Source organism: Colossoma macropomum, unplaced genomic scaffold, assembly GCF_904425465.1.
Source record: "Colossoma macropomum unplaced genomic scaffold, Colossoma_macropomum, whole genome shotgun sequence".
NCBI classification, from domain to species: domain Eukaryota; kingdom Metazoa; phylum Chordata; class Actinopteri; order Characiformes; family Serrasalmidae; genus Colossoma; species Colossoma macropomum.
Window position 1 is genome coordinate 5,365,646 of NW_023494794.1, and position 17,611 is coordinate 5,383,256.

Below are 17,611 nucleotides of genomic sequence, written 5' to 3' on the forward strand. Positions count from 1 at the left end.
GTTCTGATTGGTTGTCCTGTAAGGTGCCGCTTCAAAAAGCAGCCCAAGCTGAAACACTCCTTATAACTTCAGTATGAATGGGCGGGGCTAAACTGCTGTGGCCTTAATAGGTGGACATATGCAAAATATTCTCATGACTTCACAGAAACAATAAATTCAAAACAGGCTGTTTTTGCAGATATATGGCCTTATGGGCTGATGAGAAAAATGTTTACATATTACTTAAACTCAATTATTTAAAAAAAGCAAGAGAAGTTCAGTTTTCCATGATTTGATCCCTTTAAAAATATATATTTATCAAGAAGAAAGAATGCCTTGACAGCTGTTTTTGTTATAGAGAATTATACACAAGTGCAATTTGCCCAGCAGGGCTACAGGCCTCATATCATCATCAACAAAAGAAAAACATGAATTAACCACAAGAAACATCACGGTTGTCTCATCAGTTTGGAGCTTATGAAAAATGAAAACATCAGTAATGACATCTCATTCCAAAAGTCTGCTAAATAAACACAAGCAAAGTCCTGCCTGCTATATCCGTCAAACATTATCTGTATCATCCTAAACGGTCAACATTTTCAGACCACAGTGCTAGAAGATTATAAGAAAGTGACCAACTCATGTTCTATTTGAACCTGCTTGGCTCCATTAAAATTCAGTTCATTAGATTGTGCTCAGAGTTGGCCATGACTGACTAAGGGTCTTGTCAATCAATGTTTTATAAAGATCTGAGTTTCAAAGGGTGCATTGTGTTGTTAACATGAAATTTCTGAATATAAGCATTGGGTAAATTTTTTGAAGTACTTCTTGAGATGAGTTTCTTTTACTTTACTTTCTATAAAAAATACCTATTGATTATCTTTGATTGAAACATTGACATTGTTGCTTATCTCTGATTAAGACCTTCAATTATGAACTTCAGGATTTCACCTGCCAGTGAAAGATGTCTGCACTGAGCCACAATAAGAAATAAATACAAGTATAAACCCAAGAACAGACAGAATAGTTGCTTTTATGTAGTGTTTAGAGTGCTGGTGTATGATGTTCTGTTTTTACATCAAGAAAATATTGATTCCTTTAAGTATAAAATCGCTGACTTCCCTAATGAGTCATTGCTGTGCTCTTAGAGGAATTTTGGTAGGCCAGCAACTTCTGGGAAGATTCACCTCTGTTCCAAGTTATCTCCATTTTGGGGATGATGTCTCTAACTGTGGTTACTTTGTAATCCTTTCCAGATTGATATATTTTAATTTAACTCTCTATCTCATCTCTTCTGGATTTTCTTGTGATTGCATTATAGTGTGCTGTTTATTGAGACCTGCTAGTTTACTTCACATGGCTGGAAAGGTTTTGTTATGTTTAGATTCAACAGGGCTGGCACCAATCAACCAGTTTGGTTAACTGGTTGATTGAGTAACTAAGGGAGCAATTACTAAGGCAAGGCATTGTGAGTTTATTTATGTAGCACATTTCATATACAAAGGCATTTCAATCTGCCTTATATAAATAAAGCAAAAAGAACAATAAAAAGAAAAATAAAGACAAAGTGCTTAAGAGTGAATACAATATAAATGCAAAGTAAAAGAAATGGAATAATGAAATGCTAAGAAGATACAAAGTACAATAGTTTAAGGAAATAAAACAAAATAATTAAAATGAAGTGCAAAGTGCATAAAAGCAAATTAATAAAACATAAAAGGCACATGAAAAGAGAAATGTATTTAACCTGGATTTAAAATTCACTACATTCGGGGCACCTTGAAGGTCTGGGACTTTGTTCCAGTTGTATGCAGCATAACTTTCCAAAGGAGGATCACCGTTAATGGCTTGATTGTGTCCAGGACTAAAAGTAATCACTCCACATGAATTCACTCCACTGAATCATCAGAAAGAGACAACAAATGTTTAGAACTCCGACTGTGTCCAATTCTGTCTGAGTACCTGTGTGAACAAATGACCTTTGGGGAAAGAGAAAAGAATGTGGTGAAAAACAGACGATCAATACTGTTAAATTAAAACCTACAACACCAACAGTCTTCATAAAAGTCCAACCGGGATGAGAGTTAAAGGGGAATTCACATCATTTCACCACTCTGAATGACTTTAACTTAATTATGTAGAATCCTAGAAAAATTCAGTGAATTTCAGTCAATTCAGTCAATTCTCTTTTAATTAAACAGCAGGTGTTTTACCATGTGGCCTGCAAGTTGAACATAAACTATAAGTTACACTTAGAGATAGGGCTTCAGTTTGGGTGGTAAATGTCAAAACTCTGTTAAAACAAACAAACAAAAAAAAATACCTTCACCATAATGCTAATTTCTACTAGCATTCTAACAGTATGTTATCGCTAAGCTAATGCTGACACACAAGAATTTTTTTTGGCTGTTCTAGATTAAACACAGACATTTGAAGCTCATAAACAAGCTCACAAAGTGCCCTTTATATGACAATATTGCAGACTTGAGCAAGGACTGCATTGACATGGACTTAGCAGCGACCTCTTACCCAAAATCTTTGAAATGTTTTCTCAAAAAAGTGGTCCCACCCATCAGAATCTAAAATGTTATTAGTTGATTCCTGTCACTTCCTAACTTCGTTGGCAGTTGATTTAAAGCACAAGGCCTTCAGTTCAGCTCCTAACCAATGGAAGAAATTGATTGGCTGTATCTGCCTAGATACCTCAGACAAAAAAACAATTCTGACTGGACTGTTTTCCTTTGGGCGTTTCAAGATTTGATCCCTTTTATTTGCAATCAAAACCTAAAAATGAAATGAGAGTATCACTACAATGAAATTTCTTTTGCAACAAGCTAAATGATTCTATTAAATAACAACAAACTAAAAATGACATGGCATGTATTTTTAGTTTAGTTTAATCATTCAGAGAAGGCCTAGAAGACCCTAATGTTTCGCCACTGCTAGCCACAAATGAGTTAAATATAAGCTTGTAAAAGATAATGTGATGAGTGAGCCTGGAGTATCAGCATATGGGTTGGTCCATGTGTGAGAAAAATAAGAGGATAACAATCTAATTTAATGTGGCATGATGTGATCAGTGAGGCTGCTATGCCAAACACGCTACATCACACAACAGCATGTCAGCAGTGCTGCACGAAAAAAGTGCAAGCTAAATGCACATACATAAAATTTATGTTATATTGTTATATCTTTGTGTTGGCACTATCATCACTAAAATCACTGCCATTTGTTGCTGGAAGAGAACGTAATTGGCCCTCCTTTGTCTCCATCATTCAGCATAATGCTAGCAAACTCAGGTGTCTATTAGCTGATTTAACAAAATTGGAAGTTAGTGTTTTCCTCCAATCGCACTGACCTGTCCAGTGAAACTGTGTTAGTGGCAGTTTGAAAAAATGCAGTTATGCTTTATGTAACTTAGAAAAAGCTTGTGCTAGCTTTCATCCTCCTAGCGTTGGTAGCATTGTGTTACTGAGGGAGACCATGCTAGTAGAATTGAAAATGAGTAAAATTGCAGAGAAAATGAAAAAATGAGAAACAACAAACAAGCATTAGCTGTTAAAGCATTACATGTTTGGTACAATTGACATTAACAAGCACACTGGCATTCACGTGATGATGTACAGACCCAGCACACCTGCCTTTTTCAGTCAGTCAAAAATAAAGGCTTTGGCAAAGAATGTCATACTGTGGCATCAATGAAGAAGAGGTTAGCATCATTAAACCATGTGATTTATCCTTTATTGGCAAAAAAGTATAAAACTGAGTGCTTGGTGGTTAGCCAGAGAACTGGGTAAGTAGGGGAAACCGGTGGGGGTTAAAGCCAGCTAGCCTACCAGTGATACTGAATGCTTAGCCTAAACTAACATGTCAGTACAACACACCCTGGATTAACAGACAACACATTCCATGCTTAAAAGGTCTCATATCCTACATTTTTCTCAGATTTATTTTTTTTTCTCTTGAGATCCACTCATGATATTTGTGTGTTTTTTTGCATCAAAAGAAGTCATAATTCACTTCTACATGATCATTTTCCAGCCTGTCTTTATACCTTAGGATTAAACAGGCTGTTTTTGTTACTCTGCCTTTGAAACTGACATATGTAAATGACTTCTGTTCTTATTGGCTAACCTGTATTGTTCCTTACCCCAAAAGCAGCCTAGAGTGAAACACTCTTTACAACTTCAGCATGAATGGGCAGGGTTAACCTGCTATGGGCTGTTTGCTGTAGGCCTCTTTTCTCCAACCTAAGTAAAGAGCCCTGTTTCAATATTTTTAACTTTTAAGCCATCAGCCAATTTGACTCACCCCTCGGGTGTTTGTCATATCCAGGTCACACAAGTAGCCATTTGCGGCAGAAGAGGAGAGGAGCAGATTGTTGAGGTAGAACATGCACAGCCTCAGCAAGTTAGCCATAGTGTGCTAATCAGCTACCACGCAAACATTGCAAAACAAAACTGTTTGTAAAAAAAAAGTTTTTACATAATGTATATAAAATTATGACTTTGTCTGGCTGTAGACTTGGTGTAGAACTGTGAAGTGCCTTTATTATTGTTAGCTGTGTAGCCTTTAGCATGCTAACTAGCAAGCTAGCAGGGTTAATGAAGTCATTTCAGTAGCCAAGTCCCTGATTGGCTGGATCAGATGTATTAGAATTAAATAAGGGGCAGGGCAGCTTAATGGATAGAGGTTGGAACTAAACTCTGCAGGACCAGGAGTGGAGAGAACTGTATTAGACGGTGAGTGAACAGTCAGTTCTTGCAGTCGATAGGTTGGATGTGGGAGAGATGGGCAGCCATGAAGACCTGAGCTACTTTGATAAATGCCAATTTGTTATGGCCAGACGACTGGGTCAGAGCATCTCCGGTACAGCAAGGCTTGTGGGACGCTCCCACTCAGGAACAGTGAATACCTACCAACAGTGGTTCGAGGAGGGACAAAGCACGAACCGGCAACAGGGCGCCCAAGGCTCATCAATGTGCAAGGGCAATGAAAGCTGATTGGCAAAAGAAAGGCTACTGTGGCTCAAGTCATAGAAATATTTACATCATGTTGATGGTTGTGTACATGTGCTCTGTTTGCCTGGGAAGGTGATGGCACCCAGATGCACTGTGGGAGGGCGATTCATGGCAATTGTATTCCCTGATGGCAGTGGGCTCTTTCAGCAGGATAATGTGCCCTGCCACACTGCACACATTGTTCAGGAATGGTTTGAAGAACATGACGAAGAGTTCAAGATGTTGCTCTGGCCTCCAAATCGCAATCTGATTCAGCATCTGTAGGATGTGCTGGAACAACAAGTCCGATCCGCAGTGGCCCTACCTCACAACTTGCGGGGATCTGCTGGTGTCAGATACCACAGGTGCCCTCATAGGTCTTGTAGAGTCCAGGCCTCGGTGGTTTACTGTTTTAGTGGCATACAAAGGACCAACAACATATTAGGCAGATGTTCAGAATGTTTTGGCTCATATGCAATGTTAATGAAAATTGTGTGCAGAATAAAAAACTGTAATAATAATCATAATAATAATAATAATAAAAAGTAGTATTAAAGAAGACTTGAAGGTTGCACTTTGTCCAAAACTAACTGAATGATTTTGGACGTTATGGCCATATTGGTGGACCTTTTCTGTAGGGAGGCTCAAAGCCCTCATAAATATGCATTAATAGCTAGTTTTGTCTTATGAATGTGGAACACAATGTTCATCCCAACTTGTAGTCATATTGCTTACGATTTGCAGAGCATTAAGGAATTTTTAGTACTTGTGATTTTTCATAATTATTAGTATATCTATTCTTCATAATTTAATAGTTTATCTATTCATTCAGTGCGGTTTGATGTGAAACGCTCCAATCCACCATCCAATCCAGAACACTTATGAGTCAGAATTGTTCACAGCAGTGGTGATTAGAACCAGACGTGCCTCTAAAAACTCTGAGAGCTACCTCACAGGATGACATTGCACAAAATGGTTATGAATATCCTGCCTGCTATCTGAAACATCTTTTTTTTATAGTTCTAAGAGAATTTGGCTTAAAATGTGTTATAAAGTCATTAATGCTGAAGTGGTACTTACAGCAAAATAGCACCCAAAGACGACGGTTTTACCATCATTAGCATTGTCTATAAAACTCAGATGACACATGTAGGTTAACTGGTCTATTTGGATAGTAAATAATTGGCTATGTTTGCACCTCTGGTTCCTCACTGCCACTGTAAAGAGTTAGTTAGTTTCTTTACAGTGAACCATTTCACATCAAACCACTCTGAATGACTTAGTTTACATCTAAATGTTTGAATGATGTAGAAATGTTGAATAATTGGTGGAATTTCCATTTAAATTCTGCTCAACTCTTCACGTCCGTGCACAACGCACCATTGGCCACGCCCATAACGCGTTACTTGGCCCGCCTGTAAGCCTTCTGCCGTTGAGACTCTTTGACTTGTGGCCTCTTTCTCAGTCAGTGCCAGTGTGCTGAGCAGTAATAAATGCTTTCTTGGTACCATGTGGCACAGAAAGCTCCAGCTCACCTCCTGGATGTGGTTTCCTCCCACACAGGCTGCGGAGACCCAGATTAAAGGGGAATTCCACCGACTTTTCTAAATTTCTGTGTGATTGGTCCATTTATGATGCAGAGGCGAAACAGTCCTCAAAGAAAAAGATTTGCCACAATGTTTCCATCATGAACATTACAAATAAAAATACACAAGACATGTACACTCTTAAACAAGATGCCCCTCCAAGGGTTCTATAGAAGACACATACAGACACATACACACACACGCACACACACACACACACACCACACGCACACACCTTCTAAGCCACTTATCCTCCTGGGTCACGGGGTATAGTACAGACAATGGTTCGATATAGAACCATAAAAACTCAAAGAACCATCTGCATGTTTCTTTGCATGGTGAAATGTTTTTTCAGACTGAAAAAGAAAGTATGCGCTTCTTTAAAGAACATTTTTGAAAATGGCTGTATATAGCACCAATGTGTTTTTATGATGTTATCCTTCTTAAAAAGGATGGTTCTTCATGGGTTCTTTAGTAAAATGAATGGTTCTATTTGGTTCTATATAGAACCATTTCATGCTTAAGTGGTTCGTTGCATGGAGAAATAGTTCTTTAAATTCATGGAGAATTGAAAGATGGTTCTATGTAGCACCAAAAAGAGTTCTCCCACTGTTACAAGCTTGATACTGTAACAACAGCAGAGCCCTTTTTGGTGCTATATAAAACCATACACAGTATAACACGTTCTCCATCTATCTGAAGAACCATTTCACCATGCAAAAAACCATGTAAGCATGCAAAAGCTTCTTTGAGTGTTCATGGTTCTATATAGAAGCACTGAGCCTCATTCACCAACCATTCTTAAGTGGAAATTTCTACTTAAAACCTACTTATGCAGTTAACATTCACCAATGTGTTCTTATTTGGGATATGTTCTTAGGTAAGAACAGAATCTACACACACAGGTACGGAAGTCTGGAGAGGCCAGGAGCTGTTGCTATAATTTTCTGCATTGTTATCTTGAGATAACGAATTGATTATCTTGTGATCTCAAGATAACAACGTTTTTATCTCACTTAAGAACCGTTGAAGAACCAACTTTTTAAGAGTGCAGATTCACTGATTGTCTTGGATGGTAAATAAAATGGCTATATTCGGTTCCTACCACCACCACAATTCTGACTTAGTAAGTCTATGTAGAACGAAGCATTTCGCATCAAACCACTCTGAACGACTTTGTTTACATCTCAAAGGCTGAACTATGCAGATTTTAAAAAAATGTTGGTGGACTTCTCCTTCAAGCTGCAGCTCTGAAATTCTCAAGCTCTCCTTATACACTACGTATTTTACAAAGCAATGGTTTCTACACGCATAGAGAATCATTCAGACACAGATACCAGACTACACTATCACACACTGCCCGCCAGGAATATTCAGCTCTCTCCTTTCATGGGTCTGAGTTACTCAGCTCTGCCGGACACACACACTCCTCGCACACTCCTCACACACAGCAGCGAGGCCACAGCGAGCTCACCAGTCACTGAGAACGAAACACAAAACTTAAATGCTACAAAACAAAGCAAAAAGCAGATGAAGTGTAATGAGCTCCTCGAGCTGGTTTGGCTCGGTTTAATCATTAACTTCAGCTGAAAGTCTCGCTTTCTCCAAACTTCTAACACTTCCTCCACAGACCGATTCAGAGGGAACCTGACACACAGCGCCGTCTGCTTCCCTTTCAATGATCTAATGGATTTGAAGATTAAAGAGGTTATTTAGGAGATCATTTCGAAGATCATTTAATTGCTGAAGTTATTTTCTTAGACTGTTATTTATTCTAACGCGCGTACGTAGATCCGTTTTGTGGCGCACAGAAAAACAGCTGTTTTCTTTCTTTTCGTCTTAGTTTTAAGTACACACCACAGCTGTGAAACCTTCTGATTAAAAATGTTCACTTATTTTTCTGTAATTGGATCATTTTTTTTCTGTGGATATTCAAAAGATTTGCCATTCATGATTAAGTTTCTTTAATTAAAAAGCCAGCAGTGTTGCTGGACTTACACACTGAAAATATGTCATCATGTAATGTATTAATTAAGTCTTCTTTTTTTTACATAAAAACGAATGAAAGTTCATTTCAGTAAATGAATATTGTTCATGTTGAGCCAAAGAGAATTCCACTCCAGTGTAACTGAAATAAAGTGAATGAAATGTTTAAATTTTGTCTCATCAACAGTTGAATATTATGTTGAGGTAATAAAGTCGTTGTATGCTGACTCTGCTCTATCTGATCAAATGGAAATGTGTTGTATAACTGATTTAAGTTCATACAAGTTTTTTTGAGTGCATGAAAAGCTCAAAGTATGTGAATCAATAGTGGAGCAACACTGTAATTAGACAGTGCTGTGAGCTGAGGAGCAGATCAAACAGAACCGCCTGATTTTAACTGAAATAGGAAGCAGCGAAACTGCTGAGCTTAAAATGTTGAGTTGAGTTAAAACGTTGAACGCAAATGAACTGATCAACGATCTAAATCGTTCTAACCTAAAGTTTAACCCGTTTTTACGGTGTGTGTGTGTGTGTGTGTGTGTGTGTGCGTGTGTGTGTGTGTGTGTGTGTGTGTGTGTGTGTGTATCCTTCATTTCGTACATAAACTCACACACAGCCTTACTAAAGTATAAAAGGGAAGATATATTCAATAAATAAATAAAAATAAAATATTCCAATTAAATAAGCAAATGAACAAGCAAAAAGAGAAGCACATAAATAAGCAGACAAATAAGCAAATAAATAGAAAAAATAGGCTATGAACAAATAAGGAGGCAGAAAAACAAATATATAAATAAGCAGTAATATAATAAGCAAATTAAAAATAGACAAATAAATAAATAAGCATTAAAGAAAAACGGAAATAGATAAATATACAAGTAAATATGAATAAATAAACAACAAAATAAGCAAATAAATAAGAAATAAATAAGAACATATAAATATAAACGTAAGGAAATGTTAAATATATAAACAAAGAAAATAATATATTAGCAAGCAAATTAAAGTTAATTACTATTATTATTATTATGGCTAAAATACATTAAAGACTAATGAAAAAATAAAGAAATATGAAATATGCAAAAAAACAAACGTTAAATGTTAAAACATAATAAACACATACATAATAAAACAAATAAACAAACATAGCTAAGTGAATGAGCTGAGCTCAGCGCTCTCTCTCTCTGGTGATGAAGAGGAGCGCAGTGAGGGTGCAGGTGCAGGAGTCCGGCCGCTAGATGGCGATGTGAGCCTCAGAGACGCAGCAGAGAAACAAACACGGAATAAAACGAGCCGAGCCTAAACACACAAGTCTGACCGCACGAGGTGCCATAAAACCGTCCAGATGTTTTTTCCATCCTGCAGAAATGCCCTCTCATCCCTGCTGCTCCCTCCAGAACTAACACAGCGCCGCAGTAAAAAGGCCTAATTATACTCATCTCTGAGCGGCTCTCTCCGTCTCTGCCCTCCGTCCGCCCTCAGTTCGGCTGTGCGGAGCTGCGCTGTGTGTCTGCCGGCTCACTGTCCGCTCATCACTTCGGCCGCAAACTGTCCTTAATAACCTGCTTTACTGGAGCGGCTCTTCATCTCTTCACTGCCTCCTGAGCGCTTCTTACACCAGCAGCAGGAGCCGCACATGATCTGAGTGTGACGGTGAGGAGCTTTAACAGCTCAAATAAACGCGCAAACACAGTTTAATTCTGCGCTCTCCGACAAACGGGAATATATATTAGAGAGAGAGAGAGAGAGAGAGAGACAGAGAGAGAAAGAGAGACAGAGAGAGAAAGACAGAGAGAGAGCCCTCTATATTTAAGGCCTGAATAAACATTATGTTGATTCAATTTATGTCAGTCAATTTATGAATATATGTAAATATATGTAGCATGTATAGTGTACTGTAGTCTCTCTCTCTCTCTCCACACACACACACACACACACACACACACACACACACACATACATATATATATATATATATATATATATATGTGTGTGTATATATACATATTGTAAATATAGCCAGGACAAAAGAAAGAAAGAAAGAAAGAAAGAAAGAATATAGATCGTGCCGCAGTTGCGAGTCCAGATGCTAACAGTCTATACATTAAACTAGTCTATTAGGATAATAATCTTATCCGGGTTTTTCGAGCTATTAAATAAGGAGGATCTTTATACCCGTTTTCAAGGATGATGGTAGCAAAAGTGTTTTTTTTATAAACGAACAAAAACCACTACGAACATTCTGATTTAAATATTAAAGAAAGTAATTATTAAATTATTAGTAAAAAATTAGTAAAAAAAGTTTTGACTTTGTCACATTCAGTGTCTTGGATGTTATAATATAATATATATTTATATATTATATATTTGCAAGTAACTATTGCATAATAATAATAATAATAATAATAATAATAGTAAGATGATAATCTCATTCAATATTTTTACAATTTAATTAATAAATAATTACACACACACACATACATATATATATATATATATATATATATATATATATATATATATATATGTGTGTGTCTGTCTGTGTGTGTGTGTGTTTGTGTGTGTGTGTGTGTCTGTCTGTGTGTGTGTGTGTCTGTCTGTGTGTGTGTGTGTGTGTATTAAAAGTTCATATAACGTTAGAAGTTTTTTTTTAAAAGATTTATATTTATAATAAAATTTGTTTCATTACCTTCAACATAAGTCTACATTTAATTACATAAACAATATTTATATCATTAATATATACATTATAAATGTATTATACATTACATATTCATCTATTTTGATATATAACTATGAATATAACCTGATGGTGCACAGTTATGTCCTATAAATACTGCTGAAGATAAATAGGCTTGTTATCCTGGTCCTCTCTTTCTCGCGCGCGCTCCTCCGCGTGACTGATGCTACTGAACAGTTGAGCTGTTTCCGGCCCGCTTGGCTCGCGGAGCAGCTCGATCTCCTCCTCCGTGTCACGCATAGCTCGCGTGTAAAAGCGCGACCCCTTCAGTGAGGCGCTCCGGTCCAAAAAGACCATCACCCTCTCTAACGCCCGCTTTATCGCAGATCTAACGCGGCTCCTGAGTCGCGCTATAGAGGCTGTAGGCTGCGTTGTGGTGTAAACAGAGTGAGAGCGCGGGAGGGAGGGTCCTACCGGTCACCATGTGCTCGGGCTTCTTCACTCTTCCACTCAGGAGGGTCAGGCAGCGAGCAGTGCTTTCTAATCGACTCAAATGGACGTGGACCGTTTTCCGCGGCCGAATGAATGACCACCATATGGACAGAGTCACTTCAGTCAATCGCCGGTTCTTAGTTATTTCCTACAGAGCGGTTTTTCTCCCCGGTGTTATTTTTCTCCCCCTCTTCAGCGCGATGGTGACGCTTGGGCGTCACGTGACGAGCGGCCTCGTATAAAGCCCCCGGTGAGGTCCGCCCTCTTTGGACTCCCGCTCGGACCTGTCGGAGGCTCTCTGTGCTCTGAGATCGGCGCGTGGACGCGGCGCCGTCCGTTCTGCCGTTCGGCGCTCCATTTGAAGTCTATGGCTGCGGTGACCCGTGGGAGCGCCCCGTCGCCTCTTCCTCTTCCTCCTCCTCCTCCTCCTCTTCCTCCTCCTCCTTCTCTTCATCATCCTCGTCGTATGAGCGCTCCTCCCCCCGCAGGTGAGCCGTGATCGTCGCGGGCCGGGAGCGCGCGCCCGCCCGCAGCCCCGCAGTCCCGGGGCCATGACTCTGAGCTCCGGCATGTCGGAGGCGTCCGCGCTCTCGGAGGACACGGACATCGACGTGGTGGGCGAGGGCGACGAATGCGAGGGGCGCGCGCGCGCCTACGCCAGCGAGGTGGCGCGCATGCGCGCCGGCAGCGGCGGGGACGACGACGACGAGCACGCGCTGCTCACCGGCTCGCCGCCGTGCGCGGACATCTCGGTGGCGTCCGTGGCGTCGGCCTCGTCGGCGTGCCGGCCGGCGGGCAAGAGCGCGCTGGTCAAGCCGCCCTACTCATACATCGCGCTCATCACCATGGCCATCCTGCAGAGCCCCAAGAAGAGGCTCACGCTCAGCGAGATCTGCGACTTCATCAGCGGCCGCTTCCCGTACTACCGCGAGAAGTTCCCCGCGTGGCAGAACTCCATCCGCCACAACCTGTCGCTTAACGACTGCTTCGTGAAGATCCCGCGCGAGCCGGGCAACCCGGGCAAGGGCAACTACTGGACGCTGGACCCTGAATCGGCCGACATGTTCGACAACGGCAGCTTCCTGCGGCGACGCAAGCGCTTCAAACGGCAGCACCCGCCCGAGCTGCTGCGCGAGCACGCCGCCGCCGCCGCCGCCGCAGCTGCCGCCGCTGCCGCCGCCTTCCTCCCGGGCCACGCGCACGGGCCCTATGCCTACGGACCTTACGGCGCTTGCGGCGGCTACGGCCTCGCACTGCCGCCCTACCACGCGCACTCCGCGCTCTTCGCCTTCCAACAGCAGCAGCAGCAACAACAGCAACAACAGCCGCCGCCGCCTCCTCCCCCGCCGCATCCCGCGCCCACCCGCCACGGAGGCACCCTCATCCCCGCGCCTTCCCTCATGCCCGCCACGGCCGAGCTCGCGCGCTCCCGCTTCTACCCGCCTTTGAGCCCGGGTCTCTCGTCGCCCCCTCCGCCGGTGCACACCGCCCCCAAGTCTTCCCCGTTCTCCATCGAGAGCCTGATAGGGAGCAGCTTGCAGCCGCAACAACAACGGACTTCCCCCGGGGTCACGGCACCGCCCGTGCCGCTTATTCCGCAGCATTCTCCCGGAGGCGCGAGCCGTGCTGCGGCCGTGCTGGACGCCTTCGCGGGCCGGATGATCAGCGGCACGAGCGGCTGTTAAAATTGCAAACTCTTTTTTAAAAAAAAACAAAAAAGACGAGACAAACAGAGACAGAGACACACACAAACGCTCCCTGTGTTTAAGGTAGGATTATTTTTGTATCGTTTTTGATTGTTTTCTTTTCTTTATTGTTTTTTTTATTGTTTTGTTTTGTTAAACGCAGCTGAATCATGGACATTAACAAGCCTCGTGCCTATATTCAAGCTGTGAAAATATAAGATATATATTTATGTTTTTAACATTTTAGTTCGAGCTACTTTTCATCCCCAGTTTGATTCTAATAAAGTGCAGGGCATCTCAGGATAACTGCGAGGGTTCTCTCTCTCTCTCTCTCTCTCTCTCTCTCTCTCTCTCTCTGTTTCTCGAACAAAATAGAAGATAAAACTGTCCAAATTCTCTTAAGAAGTCTCTGATTTGTGTGCAGGAGGCTCGGCTGTTTTTTGCTCTTGGTGAAGTTAAAGTCTCCCCCCTCCTCTCTCTTTCTCTCTGTTTTAATTTGTGCTTTGTAATGATAATTCACAAAGAACATTTCATCGAGAATTTTGATGCAATGTGTGCTTATATCAGTAATAAAAATGTACATTATTTGGTACGTTGTATACTCGGAGTGTGATATTTTTACACGGTTTGTTTTACAATAAGAATAAATATTGTTTTACAGAAAAAAAGAAGTGGCGTGGAAATCGACTCATTAATAGCGGCGCTAAATTGCTTGGATTCAATTGCAAAACGTCAATTCTTGCAGTTTTACAATTGTAGTTCTCTACTAGCTACATAGCAAACAGAGCACTGGTTTACTTTTAGCAATAAATAAATAACCATCCTAATCTTTCTCAAATCATACTACGTAAGAGTTCTATAGAGTACCAAAAATGTTCTAGGGCCTGTAACAACAGCAGAACCCTTTTGGTGCATCACAGGACCGTTAAAATATTCTTTTCAGGTTTTCCATTACAGAGAAGAACTATTTAAACCATTCGGGTGGTTATTTGAGTTGCCACGGCTCTATATGTAACCGTCGCTTTCACTAAAGAATTCTTAAAGAACCGCAACAACAACAACAACAGACTGAGCCGTGTGTGTATGCTTTCTTTACATAAGCCTATGCACGCACCGTGTCTGTTAATAATAATAATGATAATAATAATAATAATAATAATAATAATAATAATAATATTAATAATAATAATAATAATAGTGTGGTTTGTCATGCACTCATAAATAGGCTGGATAATGCTTTACTGTTTGTGCCTGTGGATGTTTGCGCTTTTTGCTTCAGTAGCATTTGGTGAGGGCACACAGCGTCACGCATCGCTTGAGGGAAGAGAGAGAGAGTGCGTGGATGTGTATGAGAGTGTTAGTATGTGTGTATGTGAGGAGGAGAAGCTCTGCTGGACCATCAGTTGAACTCTAATGCTGTTGTGAGATAATGCTCTATGATGTAGGCCTACTTTGCCGTGGCAGTATCAGTTTCTTTTTTTTCTGACTGAAGGAGGTCAAGTAGTATTTCACGACATCTGGCTTGTTTTTCCAAGGACATTATACGAGTCCGAGTGTGTATTTGTGCTTTTCGGGCCTTTCTGAGCCTCGTGCGTGTGATAGAACAGAACGAAGCTTAAGTACGTTAGAACTTAACAGGATGGCTTTATAGTTCTGTATTAGTCATTTTGTCAAAGGCCTAGAAGAGACATCCGGGGTCTTAAACCCATCAGGATGACCAAGTTTTTTTAAAATCTTTTTTTCCGAAAGGACGCTTACGCGATGCACGCTGTTGACACGTAAAGGGCTGAAAACTTAAGATAAACAAATGTTTACAAATGATCGAACGTTGTAGACGTCATAATGGGCGCACAACTACAAAGCAATTATTACAACATGCTGGTAATACAAATGACGTCGAGATCTAACAGAAAACGTAACATAATTACAAATTCTACCACCTCATCAGACTGTTAGCTAAAACCAGGCGATAAGCTACACCTTATTACCTTAATATACTTCGTAATTGATTCGTATTGACTCTACAAACCTCGTGTTAAAGTTCTGCTGGCTTTTCTAAAACTACAACTGCTATTTCACTACGTTAAAAAAAAGACAGCAAAAGCTTTTCAGCAAAAGGCCTAAACTAGCAAAACCAGCCCAGTAAGATCAGCGACGATTACACTGAAAAAAGCGACACGTTGAATTTGCATGAATGGAATATGTACTTATTTTGCATGTAACTAAAACGCATCACTTCAAAACAATCATTGCTGTAAAGGGAAGGTAACTGGGAGAAACAAATGTGCTAAAGTTTAGCTTTGAATCAAGTAAATCCATGCATTACTTTTTTCCAACAGAATAAGGCACAGAAAATGCTTTTATCAACACTGAGCTGACCTGAGCTAAAGCACTTTCGCTTTCCGAGAAGATCTATGCTGACCCTATAGCCCGCCAGATAAAGAGATCAGCTCGGTCACCATCTCGTCGTGTCCTGCACACTGCTGTGGCCTTTCCCACATCCATCCCCATAGCCCTGAGACAGGATGGGGTGAGAGACCCCCCTCTTACACCCCCAACAAACTGCTGATAGAGATCCAACTGAGCTTCCTCAAGGTCTCAACTCAGACTCCACTATCGTTAATTGCAATGGAAACTCTGCAAAATGAAACCTTCCGCCATTGATCTCGGCTTCTACGAAAGATTTGATTTCTATAGAATCTCTTCATTATGTGGGGGTTCCTCAAACTCTAAAAGTGTTCCTCACACGCGCATGTCTCACTGCACTTCGCACTGAGAGGTTCTTCAAGGAACCAAAAGTGGTTACGGCATCGCTCCAAAGAGCCCTTTTTGGCATCTTTGCTTTTGTGTAGATGGAAAGAGCCAACAGCTGCTCTGCTGGGCGGAGGGATAACCATCGTGCCATGTCTCCAGGTGTCTGTGGGTGAACGACTTCTTTGGGACTCGTGGTGGAAAATGCAGACACACTACTCGACCCACAAACGCATTCTTCTAAAAGCCATAGACATAGAAATATAGAAAATATCCATACAAAACGCGCGCACTCAAAACAGATGTGCAAAAAAAAACAACATCTGCGTCCTTAAAAATAAAAGACGCCCAAAAGGGCTCTTTGGAGCGAAACCACCTTCAGTTCCTAAAGACGTGTTCTTGTGTGAAGAACCTTTTTAAAATTTAGAGAACCTCCACGTAAAAGTTCTATACCAAAACAGGTTGTTCACAGAGGCGTGTATCCAAGACAATAGCCATTTAGGGAACGTTCATTGTGTAGCTGTGCCATTTTTAAACAGATCAATGTTAAGAAAACAGCGCGGTTGAACACACCCAGAACGCCGTCTTACTCAACCCAGGCAGATTCTTAGCACTAAATATAATCACACAGCCTCCTGTCAGAGATTGGCCTGGACACAGATCTGTCCGTTTCCAGATAACCCTAATTTTCCACACTTTAAATTAAATTAAAGCAAGCAAATAAATAAGTAAATAAATAAATAAATAAATAATCTGCAAACGCCAGCTCAGCTGCACAAACAGTTAGTTCTGAATTAAGTCTTTTTACGGCGTCACGAAAACCAGCACACTTTCATACAGCTGCCTATTCAGTTTAGCCCCGTCCGCTCACACTGAAGTTATAAGGAGTGTTGCACTGACGGGCTTCTTCTTAGGGACTAAAACAGAGGTTGGAAAATGGTCACGTAAAAAGGAATTAAGAGTGTTTTGGTAAAAATCTTTAGGAGAAAACATAAATAGAAGAAAACTGTAGAATATAGTGTCAGCACAAAAAGCGTGTCGTTAATAAACGCACCATTTTTAGCGCGTAGATGCAAAAAATAAACCGGCCTAAAAGGCTCGTGCACTATGAAGGACGAAAAGATAATTGCGAGTTTTGTGCGTGTGCATCTTTCTCTCTCTCTCTCTCTCTCTCTCTGTGTGTGTGTGTGTGTGTATGTGTGTGTGCGTGCGTGTAAGTGTGTGTGTGTAAGTGCGCGCAGGCGCAGTGATGCGCACCTCGCGTGCCTCTGTGGATGCGGAGAGAATGCAGAGAGTAGTGGAGACAGTTCAGTAGGCCAGTGCGCGCGCACACACGCGCACGCACACACGGCGACTGTAATAGTGATGATGTAACCGCTGCGCTGCTATAGAGAGGACGAGAATAGGGTCATACTGTAGTCACCCAGCACCAATCCTCTACACTCCCTCATT

At 41.1% G+C, this 17,611-nt stretch overlaps 1 protein-coding gene across 1 annotated transcript; it reads left to right on the forward strand.

The window, feature by feature from the left end:
* The first annotated feature begins 12,274 nt into the window (after nt 1-12,274).
* On the forward strand, nt 12,275-13,746 carry foxd1 (forkhead box D1). Its single transcript, XM_036580918.1, has one exon. It carries the CDS (start codon nt 12,275-12,277, stop codon nt 13,406-13,408), a length of 1,134 nt encoding a protein of 377 aa, XP_036436811.1. The 3' UTR covers nt 13,409-13,746.
* The last annotated feature ends 3,865 nt before the right edge of the window (nt 13,747-17,611 follow it).